This window comes from Tilletiaria anomala (genome assembly GCF_000711695.1).
Source record: "Tilletiaria anomala UBC 951 chromosome Unknown K437scaffold_34, whole genome shotgun sequence".
NCBI lineage: Eukaryota > Fungi > Basidiomycota > Exobasidiomycetes > Georgefischeriales > Tilletiariaceae > Tilletiaria > Tilletiaria anomala.
The window spans coordinates 1-12,486 of NW_013546988.1; the positions used below are offsets into that span (position 1 = coordinate 1).

The 12,486-nt window shown below is 59.0% G+C and overlaps 3 protein-coding genes across 3 annotated transcripts; 2 read left to right on the plus strand and 1 right to left on the minus strand.

The window, feature by feature from the left end:
* Positions 1–1,199: 1,199 nt before the first annotated feature.
* On the plus strand, positions 1,200–7,219 carry K437DRAFT_268046 (uncharacterized protein; the record flags this gene model as incomplete). The annotated part of the gene is made up of 4 exons (XM_013388131.1): positions 1,200–2,339; positions 2,419–5,440; positions 5,504–6,936; positions 7,001–7,219. The coding sequence occupies 4 exons, from the start codon at positions 1,200–1,202 to the stop codon at positions 7,217–7,219; spliced, it is 5,814 nt and encodes a 1,937-aa protein (XP_013243585.1).
* Positions 7,220–7,336: 117 nt separating this feature from the next.
* Positions 7,337–10,052, minus strand: K437DRAFT_223484 (glycosyltransferase family 57 protein; the record flags this gene model as incomplete). The annotated part of the gene is made up of 5 exons (XM_013388132.1): positions 7,337–7,609; positions 7,678–8,617; positions 8,690–9,259; positions 9,329–9,491; positions 9,575–10,052. 5 exons carry the CDS (start codon positions 10,050–10,052, stop codon positions 7,337–7,339), a joined length of 2,424 nt encoding a protein of 807 aa, XP_013243586.1.
* Positions 10,053–11,513: 1,461 nt separating this feature from the next.
* Positions 11,514–12,389, plus strand: K437DRAFT_223526 (uncharacterized protein; the record flags this gene model as incomplete). The annotated part of the gene is made up of 2 exons (XM_013388133.1): positions 11,514–12,005; positions 12,105–12,389. The coding sequence occupies 2 exons, from the start codon at positions 11,514–11,516 to the stop codon at positions 12,387–12,389; spliced, it is 777 nt and encodes a 258-aa protein (XP_013243587.1).
* Positions 12,390–12,486: the final 97 nt, after the last annotated feature.

Here is a 12,486-nt window from a genome sequence, read left to right on the forward strand (position 1 = left end):
TGTGGCGCAGTCACGCTTGTGTCGTGTTATCTAGGGTGGTGCGTGTGGGAGACTGCTGCAGTGCCAGGCGCATGCTTATCTTTTGCCGCAAGGAGAGAGGGTTAGCTGGCGGCTGTGGACTCTCGAGAATGTCAGAGGCTGTTTCACCTCACCATCTTCTGAAGTAATCGCGTCCCAATCCTCGCCTCTTGCTGGCTGCTGGCTGCTGCTGCTGGCTGCCTGGCTGTGGGCACTCCCTTCTTCTCCTTTTCCATCTATCCCAAGGCGTGGCCCGCTGTCCAGCTTGCAGGGTTGCTCCCCCCAAAGAACTGTCTGCTCCTCTTCTCCACTCGGCTACCCTCGGCGTCCGGTCGGCCCCTTGCAGCAGCAGCAGCCGCAGCACTAGCATCATCATCGTCGTGTTCTCGACACGAGGCCGAGAAGAAGAAGAGCAAAAAGGGTGTGACAGAGAAGTAGAGGCCACAATCGCAAGATCGGCTGCAGCCTAGTCCTCTCACTCACGCAGACAGAACAGAGTCCAGACTCTGTCACAGAAAAAGAGGGAGAGCGCGTTTCACACATTCCAGCGCAGAAACCATCTCTGCCCTTGGCTCTTGCTCGCTCGCGGTCGCCCCATTTCCTCGCGCCGTTGACGTCTTGATCTGTTGCAAGGAAAAGGCGACAGGCCGCCGCCGCCACGTAGACGCTGCGTAACTTCTGGAATGCCGCAGAGCCAAGCAGCTAACTGCGAAGAGCATTGTACCGCGAGCCAGAGGGCAACGGAAGCGTGCATCGCTCTCTCGCCCTCGGTCGGCTCCGTCTTACGCAAGGCCTGTATCTTCGGATCTTCGTGGATGAAGAATCCGTCCCAGCTAACAGCCGCACGGCCGCGCTGCCGGAGACGCTCGTGAACAGCAAGCCAAGCATCCACCCAGCCGCACCCTCTTCTGGAAGGCACATCCGGGACCTAAACAGGATCGGAGTGGGTCTCTCATCAGCCTCCGCCCATCTATTCACTCGCAACAACTTTGCGGCCTGCAGCATACGCTCATTCTTGAACCTAACATCAACGTCGAAACCGCCTTGCTTACAGAGGCGCCGTCCACGCATCCATCCATCCGTGCACAGAGCCAGCCCGTGCTGCGTGTAAGACGGGGCGACTCTTCCCCCTCAAGCTCGCTGTGCCGCCGTCCGTCCATCCTTCTCCCTCTCTCGCTGCGATGGAACACGATGGTGTCGCGGTAGCCCGATCTGCTGCGTTGCATGCAGGAGCCAGCAAGGGCATGCAGCGTCCGACGTCACCTTCATCGTCTTCCCCCGTCTCTTCCTCCTCTTCTTCTTCTGCAGCCAGCGGCGCTGCAACGCTGCTCGCAGCTGACTCGGCGGCGATAAGCGCCCGCAAGCGAGCGGCAAAATCAGCTTGTCCAGCGCACAGCGGTGGCGCATGCCACTCATCGCGAGGCATGCTTGAGCACGTGCCCCCTGACCGCCACGCGCGCGCGCGCAGCATAACCAGCCCGGCACCTCTGCTGCATTTGCCTGCCGCTGCCACTCCTGCGGGGAAAGCACATGACGCGAACGCGCACGCTGCAGGGCGAGGGTATGCGCCGCTCGAGCGGGGCGCCGACTCGTTCGCCATGTTGGCGTCGGTGTCGGCAAATGGCACGCGCTCGGGCGCAGCAAGGCTGACGCCGATGCCTGCGAGCGGCTCGATTCCATCCTCTCCAGCAGCAGTAGCGCCCGGCACCGCGACGACTGCGCTGCGTAGCACTGACCTACGCATCCATTCCAACGCTTCAACGCCGCGCAATGCGTCGGCACGCTCGCGCACGCGCTCCAGCTCGACGGCCCGTCAGCAGCCGCACCAGCAGCAGCAACAACAACAAACACAGCACACAGCGTCCGCGTCGACGACGCCGCCGCTGTCCGCCGCGGAGCAGGCGCGCAAGCGCGAGCGCGAAAAGGAGCGCGAGACGGCACGCGCGGCAGAGCGCGAGGCGTGGGAGCGCACACGCGGCGCGGGCAGCAGTGTGCTCGACCTGCTCGGCGTGGACGACTGGCACGCGCGTCAGCTCGCCGCGAGCTGGCAGCGCAAGCACAGGACGCGCACCGGTATGCAGATGCGAACGGCCGCGGAGGATGCGCCCGCGAATGGCAATGCCATTCATCACGAGCAGGACCCAGCAACTGCGGCGGATACCCTGGATGCGCAAGGCGCGGAACAAGCCCTGCACAGAGGCGGCAGCGAGTGTGCTACGAGCAGCAGCAGCTGCTGCAGCAGCTCCAGTGCTACCAGCGACGAGTGGACTGCGGAGGATGTCCTGCCGAGCTTGGAGGTGGTGCAGAGTCGGCGCTTCGAAGTGAGTCTCTTCACCACGTCTCCATTTTAGCGTGCTCAGATGGGACTATACTAATGCTACGCACGCCCCGGAATCGCAGCCACTCCAGGTGCCCTCTGCCGACTTGCTGCTTAGCCGTGGGATCTCCGAGTACACTGTCCTACCCAGGATTCTCGGGCGCGGCAAATTCTCTACAGTGTTTCTGGCCGTCAAAAACGGGAAGCGCTACGCGATCAAGCACACCCCGCTGTTTCCACACCACCACCTAATCTCGACGCGCCTGCTGCGCGAGCCAACGCTGCTGGCCGAGCTGCCGCCGCACCCGAACCTCGTCGCGGTCAACGAGACGATCCGCACGCCGGGCCACTTCTACCTTGTCGAGGAGTACCTCGGTGGGTACGTGACGCTTGAGGCGCTGCTGCCAATGATGAGCCAGACGCAACCGCCGCAACAGCCGCAGCTGCCGATCGACGTGGCGGACAAGGTGTTGACGCAGCTGCTCTCTGCTGTGCACGCGATCCACCACCCGCTGCAGATCTGCCACCGCGACATCAAACCCGAGAATATCCTCGTGCACCCGGCCACAATGCAGCTCAAGCTGCTCGACTTTGGCCTCGCGACACACTTTAGCAAGAGCGAACCGAAGCTCTCCACGTGCTGCGGTAGCCCTGCGTTCCATTGCCCGGAGATCGTCCACGCGCTCGCCAGCCCGCCGGGCGCAGTGCAGTACTGGGGGCCAGAGGTCGACGCGTGGACCTGCGGCATCACCATGGTTCGCGTCCTGACTGGCATCCGTTACCCGCTCGGCGCGTCGCACGCCAGTCTGCGCTCCATGGCCATCCGCGCTCAGCGTGCCGTTGCGATGATCCACGACGTGCGCATGCGCGAAAAGGTCTCCATGCTCCTCGAAATGGACGGCGTGAAGCGCATGCGCTACTTTACCCAGCTCGTCAGCGACCAGCAGAGCGTCCTCGAAGAGCAGCACAGGGGTGTAAAGGAGTTCAAGAGCACCACGTTCATCCCCACCGAGCCCGCGCACACCATGCACCTCCGCCTACTCACCCGCTCCGCCACCGAAGCTATCGCGTCAACGCCCGGTTTTGCCAAATCGATGACCGGTTTCCACTCTAACCTCGCGACGCCCGTCGGCTCCCGAGCACCATCTCCAACGCGCCTCGCCTCCGCTGCGTCTTCGTCCACCGCAGCGCCCTCGCTCATACTCCTCAACACCTCCGGGCACCCGCCCCAGCGCTTGCTGAGCTTCATCAAGTACTGCCTCCGCTGTGCAGGCGTCCTCTACCACTGCTGGGCCGATACCAGCGCAGCCAACATGTCCGCGCTCCTTTCCCACGCTTTGCACGAGATCGTCTCCACGGGCACGGGCTCGTTCAGCGTGCCTGGGACACCGGCCGTGGAGCTGCCGCCCTCGCCGACGACACCCATGTTCCCTATCATGGGCGAGCGCGCGGACGGCTGGGGCCATGTCTACGTCTTCGAGTGCGTCATGGAGCTTGTCGAGCGCAAGGACGAGGAGCAAGAGTCGCAGAGCTCCATGTCCCTCGTGCAGACCATCATGGCCGCGTTCGGTCGTCGCACGAGCGACATGAACACCAAGAGGAGCAGCAGCACACCAGCACGCAATAACGGCAGTGCAGGCGCGCAGGCGGGCGCTGCGAAAGGGGCCAAAGGAAAGCCATCGCCAGGGCCTTCGGGTAACAAGGGCGCGATCAATTGTTTGACGTTCTACCTCGTCATCCGCTTCCCGCGGTCACCTTCCGCCCACGCGGCGCTGTCAGCACGTCCGGGCTATAGCCGCTCCTCTTCCGCATACGGAAGTAGGCGATCGCGTGCGAGCTCTGTTGCAGGAACAGAGGTGTGCAAGATGCCGACAGCTAGCCGCGCACTTTTCCAAGAACCTGCGGTGGAGAACAATACTCTCCGATTGAAGCCGACTGTACCAGCGCCAGGCACGGAGACTGAGCGGGTATCAACGACGCTCAGCAACGAGAAAGGCGAAGGGCATACACCCAAAGCTGCATCGCCCGGGCCGCTGCAGAATCCGCTGCAGATCGTCACGAGTCCGGACGGTCTGCTGAACCTCATTGCTATCAATGCATCGCGCTCGCCGCCATGTTCGCGCAATTCGTCAAGGACTCGCACGAGAGGCAGCAGCAATGCAGCGCACATGCCCATCAGCAACAAGCGCTCGAGCCACAAGGGCAGGGTATACATTCAAGTCTCGGACGAGCGCGCAGTCGAGGTGGTCAAGAATGCTCTAAGCCGCGGCGGAGTACAGGAGCCCTCTGATGTTGAAGACGACGCTGCGACCGATGGAAATGACACAGACTCCTCGCGCAGGTCGTTCACGCATCAACGCCAAAGCATGCTGCGCTCCCGGTCTCACGCGCCGCTGACTCGCTCGAGACGACCTTCGCGGGGCGCCGCCGCCTCCGAAACGGCAGCGGCAGAAATCACGGCCACGAGGGGCAGGCAGCCTTGGCGCAAAGGTCATGAGGAGGTGCGACAAGACCTATCCTCTGTCGCAGCAGTGAAGGAAGAGTCACCATCCAGTTTCGACTTGGAGACCATGGTCAACGACTGTGGAACGCACTTGGAGAAGGTTATCGACCCTTCGGGCCGTGCCATCGAGGCCACGGACGCACAGACTGCCACTCAGGCGCTCACGGCCGCTCGTGGCATTCTTGTTACAATGTCCAAGACTTTTTCTGCTTTGGAGCAGGCGGATCCTGAGCGTCTAAAGTCGATCCTGTCGCCTTGGACGTTTAACCTTTTCTCTGCAGTAGCCCCCTCGCTTGGGATCAATGCCGAGGGTCTACTCTCCTCGGAAGGAACGACGCCGCCTGTACAAGGTTCGGCAATCAGGTTCCTGGGTGCGGACGTCTTGCAGGTCGCGGCCCGCAATCTGAGCCCGCGAGAAGTATTCGTTGCCGTGCAAGAGTGTATGGAGTTGATGCTGGCGGGAAGTTCAAAGAGAGAGAAAGGTCAGGAAGAACAGCAAGCGGAAGCGGAGGATGCAGAAGACTCTTCACGTGAGCCTCTCGCAGCGCCGGTTTGGACGGGAGCGCTAGAACTGTCGGGCCTCCTCAATGTCCTTAACACAGGTGAATGTCGCAGGCTGTGAAGCTCAACGACAGTGACAGCTGACGTACGTGTCGTGTTCGCAGTGCTCCCGAGACTACAGTCGAAGAAACCACACAAGTTCACGGAGACACTCACTGAGACAGTACCCAGAGCTGTTCGTCACCTCATGGCCAAGCTTGCAGCAGATTCCGACCTTTCGGCCTCCCGCCAACAGGAGCCGCGCTCTTCTCATGTGCATCACTCCTCAAGCAGTCCCAGCACATGGACTGAACCGCAGTCTCCGCTGAAGATGACTGCCGTCCGAGAGCTGTGCGAAGGGCTTTGCGCTTTGACTGAGACGCTCATCGGATGGGAGGCTGCAATGCTCAGCGCGGCCGGATCTACAACGCCCGCGCCCCAAACAAATGGTGGTGCCTCAGAGAGGGTTCTTGCCCTCTTCTTGGGCGGCTTCACATCGCTCCTTCCCAGCCTTCCCCTCATCAATGGCTCGGAGGCGAGCCTCGCTGAGCTCCACTTCAAGTCTCGTGAGCCTAAGTACACCTTCCATCGGCCAGCTACGACTCCCTTTTCAGTTCCAACTGCGCCTCTCTCTGCATCGATAATGTCATTGTCGTCGGACCGGACGGTGCTGCAGGGAGATGCTCAGGGGCCTGGGCAGCTGTGGATTCGAATCAGTGAAGTTACAAAGAGCCTGCGCACCAATCTCATCGAGCTCGCATTCGAGCACCATGCAGCCGCGGAAGAAGCATCATCCCCTTCGGCTACAATGCAAGGCACGATATCCCTGGGAAGCTTTCTGTTGCTAGCCCAACTTCTTGCTCGCAACCTACACAATGACAGCTTGGGCATTCGATCACCCGGGGAGTGGACCCCATCTGAGGCTGAGCAGATGCTCGAGAAGGCACTTCCGACTCTGATGGCAGGTCTCGGGGCAAAGATGCCACCGATGCTCACGGCTTCAGGCACAGCATCAAGTGGGCGCGCTAGTGCTCTGTCCGATGGCGCTCTCTTGTGGCTCATGTGGTGCTTCGAGGGCTTGCGTCGGGACACCGAGCGCCTCGAGCCGCTGGAAGAGAATGTCTCGCTACCACTCGTGCAGCTACTTGCCTTGCATGCAGCTCTGTCGTCCGCGCCCAGTTCAAGGCACATCAGCATTCGTATGCTTCGCGATCTTCTGGTAGATTTGATGGAGGAGCCTCTGGCACTCGATCAGATCAAAGACCTTATCTTTGAGACGAGCTACCCTCCGCTCAAAGCTGCCTGCGTGGGTTTGCTTAAGGATGTCCTCGATCAGAAGGCGTCGTCCGACTCGCTTTTTTGGAACCCTGTCGCTCTCACAGAGGTGCTCCCGGCTTTTCTAAACGCCACCGGTATTCCCAAACCAGACACTAGCTCTGAGGGTGAATTCAAAACATCATATGATGGTGCGCTGAACGCTTTGGAGGAGAAAACGTCTTGGATTAGCGAGGTGTCTCACTTCTTCTTCTATCTTCTGCGGAGGGACGTGGAGAACAAGGTGAGTTGGCTTGTTTGGCATCCCGCGCAAGGTCATCGTGAACTTACCCTCCCTTGCCTTCAAGACCGGGATCAAAGATACCGTCACGCTCCAGCGTCTAAGAGAAGACTTTGCCGACCCGCTATGCGAGCTGCTTGCCTCTTGGGAAGCCGCTCTTGATGACGAAACAAACAGTAGCATGGTTTCGCCGCGCAGAGGGCAGGGGGACGACATTCGCGTCCCGCTGAACATCATTCGCCTTGCTTTGGATCGCCTCTTTGACGAATTGCCAAGACGTGAATGACCACCAGGTCTGCATTTGTACACTTACTTGTACTGCCGCAATTGCACTTGTCTTCTTTGCAGTTGGCTGAGGGAGGGTATCATTTGAGTCATGCATACTATACACAATCCTTCATCTTCAACTGCCTTTGCGAACACCCTTGGTTTGAGGCTTGCGCAAAAGCCCCTGCAGTAGAGACAGGCTGTCCAGACCTGCTGCAAAACCAACTTCCATCTGTCGTTTCATGCTCCAGAGCCATACCAGGCCAAAACAAGGTGCGCATAGCAGCACATTGAGAACAGGGAAGAGGTCCGGGTATCGTGAGATAATCGGTGTCCAAATTGAAGACGGAATCAAGGCGGGAAGGGCAACCTCCGCAGCATGTAGCGCCAGTATGGCGGCCGTGACAGCCTAAGTGAAGAAAGCATGGATGAGTCAGAGGAGTCACCTTGTGATGCGAATGTCGTGAAAATGCTCACCGCAGAAAACCAACCGACGAAGAGCTTGCGTGCTTCCCTGAGGTGTGCGAACGGCTCGTAGCCGATGGCCCAATTCCAGATCAAGGTGATCACAACGTATTGCACGATCAGCCCATCTTTTCTCAGTAGCGGCCACATGCTGAAAGTAGCCAAATTGTTCGACAGCACCGCCCATTCCCAGTCTGTTGCGCCGGCTCCTCCGCTGTAAGCGTCACCTTTGCTACTCATCAAGAGCGTGAGAGGCAGCAAGGGGATGAGGATCGACTTTTCGTGCGTCTGAAAGCCGAAGAGGAAGAACGCCATCGACACCGAGAGCAGCGCGTAAGGAAGGATGGCAGCCGCTGGTGAGGGCACGACCATTGTGACCGGGCGTTGATCACCCAAGTAGTTCGAGAGGACAGGTGGCCTTCGAACAGCAGTGCCACCAGCTGTGCGACCGCTAAAGATGCTCATCCGCTCGGTACCTGCGTCGCTCCCGGCTACAGACGACTTTCTCGTCCGTCTAGTACCAGAAGGCAGGGCTTCGTCGCGCAGCGATGCGCCAGCGAGAGAAGCATCTCCTTTGACGGAGCCGGCTACGCTCGCGCCGCTGTTACGCGCCCTAGTGTCCGCGTCGATTGAAGTCTCTATGCTGACGGTTTGCATGCCCGCCCAGAATAGATGCACACATGTCGGTAAGATCGCAATGAGCGTCGTAAGCAGACTGAGTCGCGCAAGCGAACTGATACTCATGACGTTGCGAAGTTTGAAGCGCTGCGGAACGGGGAGGCAGCTGAGGAAGCACCACAGATTGGCGACTTTGTCTTCAAAGAGCCCTCTGGCGAGTGGAAAGACGCGGATGAGAATTTGTTGGAGCTGCGAGAGTGATGTGAGCCAGGGTAGAAGCATCAGAAAGAAAGTCGCGATGACTGCGGCGCTGAGACCTGCGAAGAGGGCGAATCTGCCAATCAAATCATGCAAAATAGGTTCAGATTTGAAAGGCATGTATAACGCGAAGCCCACAGGGACTAACCCTTTGTCAAATCTAATATGCTTAAGACCCCAGCATCGTCCGAGCATGACGGAAAAGATGGCAGGAGCAAAGTAGAGGGCCATCTGCTTGAAGCCCAACGCGCAGGAGAAGGTGACGGCCGCTAGGATATACTGATACGAGAGCTGGCGTGTGACACTTTTGATCTTCGTTCGCGCTGCATTCTCCTGTGCGCTGCTCGTCTGCAGCAAGGGGGGGGACGATCCGGCAAATCCGGCTGTAGCGACGGAGGCACCGGGGTTCGGCAAAAAGGAGTAAAGCAGCGCAAAGCAGAGCGCACACAAGCCAAGCATGACGCTGTTGTACTGAAAGTGGCCACTGTCGATCAAAATCAGCGCAGGTTGCAGCAGGACGGAGATGGAAGCAACGCTCCGCGTGCGTAAGCTACGACCTGCCAGTCGACGATTAAGGAAGAAGAGGACGCTAGGGACATAGAGGAGGAGGTCCAATATCAGGACGGTAGAGCGCATGAAAACAGCAAGCAGCGCCGATTCGGATCCGCGCGACGTGTCCAGTGCGAGTGAAGGTGACAGTCCGGGTACTAAGGTGGCCCTGTTGAGAATGCCGTGAGCATGAGCATCACTGTCTGGACGAAATGTCTGCGAGGTCCTTTTCGCTTACACCTTTGCACAAAGCAGGCTGATCCATGCGGTGAGAGGTGGATAATCTAGCCCCCACCAGTCCTTGTCGTACCAGTACCAGTCCGAGTACGGCAGATGCAATGTGAGCTCAAGCCAGTGTCGCTGGGCCTCAAAGTCGCCAAACTTCGGTGGCATACCCCGCCCTTTCATGTCCAGATGCAACGCTCAACATATCAGAACACCAAGACTAATTGCGAACAAAACATGACATTTGCCTTGCACTCACCGCTCCATCCGCCTAGGCCAGCACACCATTTGACCAGAACGACAGCCATCAAGCCGCACGGGATACACCACTCCTTCAGTCCGCTCTTGGCCATCCATCGTACCCAGCTTCGCAATGGACTTTGTTCAGACAAGAACGTCTCCACCTCGAGGGCCCTCTCTTCGATGCCGGCGAGTCCCCCGAGGCCTCCAGCCAATGTTGGCGTTACGGCAGTGCTCCCGGAGACATTTTTGCGATTGCGTGAGTGCGAGCCGATGCTCGAGGTCGAATAGGCTGACCTCAGCGCGTTGCCTTCTGGCTGAACTTGCAAACTGTCTGCCGCTGGTGGTTCCGCGGACGCGCCAAATGCGCTGCCGGCGTTGCTTTGGTGGCGCCAATTCTGAACATGATCCAAGCCAGTCGACGGGTTGGATCCATCTGGTGCAGCTGCTCTGCTACCGGATGAAGACAGATTGAGAGCTTGCGCTGTATCGAACATTAAAGACCGTGGTTTGACGATGCGCCGTCTGCTCGAGCCGGACATGACGCCGTTGGACCAGCCGCTCGCTGAGCCTCCATCGCGGCCGCGCTCATCGTAGCACCCGCTTCGAGACGAGCGACCCATGCCAAAATCACCACCGACGAGTCCAAACGTAAATTCGGATGACGAGGAGGCTTCTTGTGCTCCTTCTGCTGCCGGCCGGCGAATGCTCGAGCTGCGGTTGCGATCTCCTCGGTCGCTACGGGCGCCGGGATTCGACAACGGATCGCGTAGCGCGCGCGAATCATCCGTGTTGAACAGCAGCGAGCTCTTGCGTGGCACGCTCGCTTCGGTAGTTTGTTTGACCCATGCCTCCAGCGCGCTGACCGGCTGCTGTGGGTGATCCGCTCCTTCGTTTGAGCGTCCCCTTTCAGGTCTTCCTTCTGAATACTTCTTCAGGCGATAGGGGCAAGCGGCTGGAGCTACGCTGCTACCAAGACTGTTGAGCGACTCAGCTCTTCTCCGATAAACCACCTGCTGTTGCTGCGCCTGCCTGGGCATGTCGGATACGTGTTCGGCGTACTCGGACGCGTACGGATACGGCGGCACCTCGGTGCTCTTCGACGACGAGACGCCCGGCTCGTACTCGGCTGCAGCTCGTGGCAGTATGTTCTTTCGCATATTTGTAGGCATATGTTGCGGCTGCTGATGATTATGATCATGAGCACTGGCAAGGGGTTGAGGGCGGACAGACAAGCGCAACCGGTCGTGGTCGTGACTGTCCGCGTTGTTGTACGAGGACGACGAGACGGCGTCCCCAGAAGGGAAGTTCGCCATCTCGTTGGGCGGCACCAGGACTTTGTACACTCGGTGGGTTTGTCGTGCAAAGCTTAGGCTTCCTTCCACAACAATGCAGTGTTCGCTTTAATGAGCACTCTACAGGTGAGGTTATGCTGCATGCATGTACATAGTAGGCATGGCAGTGGACAGTCGGGCACCCCGTGCTGGGGCTCGCGGTCAAGTGGCGGAGCTCGCGACACTCGAGCTGTGGCGGTATAAGGGGAACTTGGGGACACAAGAGGGCGGAACGGAGGATCTCAGTACAGACTACGGAGAGGAAGTCGAGTTCATCGCCTGCTTTTGCTTTCTTCTTCGGCAGTCCTCTTTTCGGATTGCATGCCAAGGATACCACCTCCAAAGGCATCTTCAAGCTTTTGAACCAAAAGAAAACACAGCATGGCCTCCGCAGGCTGCTCATGCAGCGCTTCGCTGCGGCTGAGCGTCAAGCAGAGCCAGCGCATGTCGCTGGGGCACGCTCGCTCATCCGGCGGCCCGGGGCCATCTAGCGTCGCACTACTTGGAAGTGGACCATCATCAGCAGCCCGAAGGGCAATTCACAGCGCCTCTGCCGTTCCAAGGGCACTGCCAGCATCAGGTTTGGACCTCCCGCGTCTCGTACCGCCCGGATCACCAGCAGAAATGAAGCGCAAGGGCAAGGATACAAAAAGCAAGGCGAAGGGTGGTGGGGCAACATCTCCTTCCGTGACGAAACCCTTAACATTTGCGATGGTCCCTCAGGCGCATGCGCAAGCAGGCACCCGGGCACCCAAGTCTATCGTCGAACAGGTCAGGCGCTATCCCAAGCACTCGCTACTGCAGTTCTTCCCTCTCCTGCCGACCAAGGTGCCCAAGGCGACTGCGCGGGGAACGGGAGGAGCGGCGGTGGAGGAAGAGGAAGAGATTCTGCTGCCCTCACCGCTCTCAGAGGGTGACCTTGGGACGGACTTGAACGGTCGCTCGTGGTTCGCACCAGAGCTCAGAACAAAAAGCAGCCACGAGCTTCACCAGCTGTGGTACGTCTTGCTCATGGAGAAGAATAGGTTGGCGACTAGCTGGGAGGAAGCGAAACGGCTTGAAATCAGAGGGCTCATGGACATGGCCAGAACCAGTCTTGGGAATAGGAACCACAGGGTACGTCGCCTCATAGCAGAATGCACCTCCCATTTGGGAAACTGACCGATTATCTGCCAATACACCCTCGTTTTTACCAACTTCTTAAACCTCGCACAGGTGCGCAAATCCATGGCGCGCATCAAGCTCGTGCTCAACGAGCGTCGCCTCGCTCTTATGCAAGCGCAACAGCAAGCTCGCATGCCAATCGAGGCGAACGTCGCGGCATTGCAAAGGCAGGTGGAAGAGACGCCAAATTCTGCATTGTGGGAGGATGAGGCGGCGGCCATACTTGCATCTCCCGAAGAGGAAGCACAAGGGATGAAAGGTGCCAACACCGCAACCAGAGCCACAGCAGCAGAAAGAAGCGGTAACCAACCAAAATCGCCAGCAACGGGAGGCTAGTCAAGGGCAGAAAAGTAGCTCCTCCGTATAGCTGCTTCGTATGTATCTTTAGAGTCGCGGCGTCATGCAACCACTCTCTAGACCTGATAGACCATGA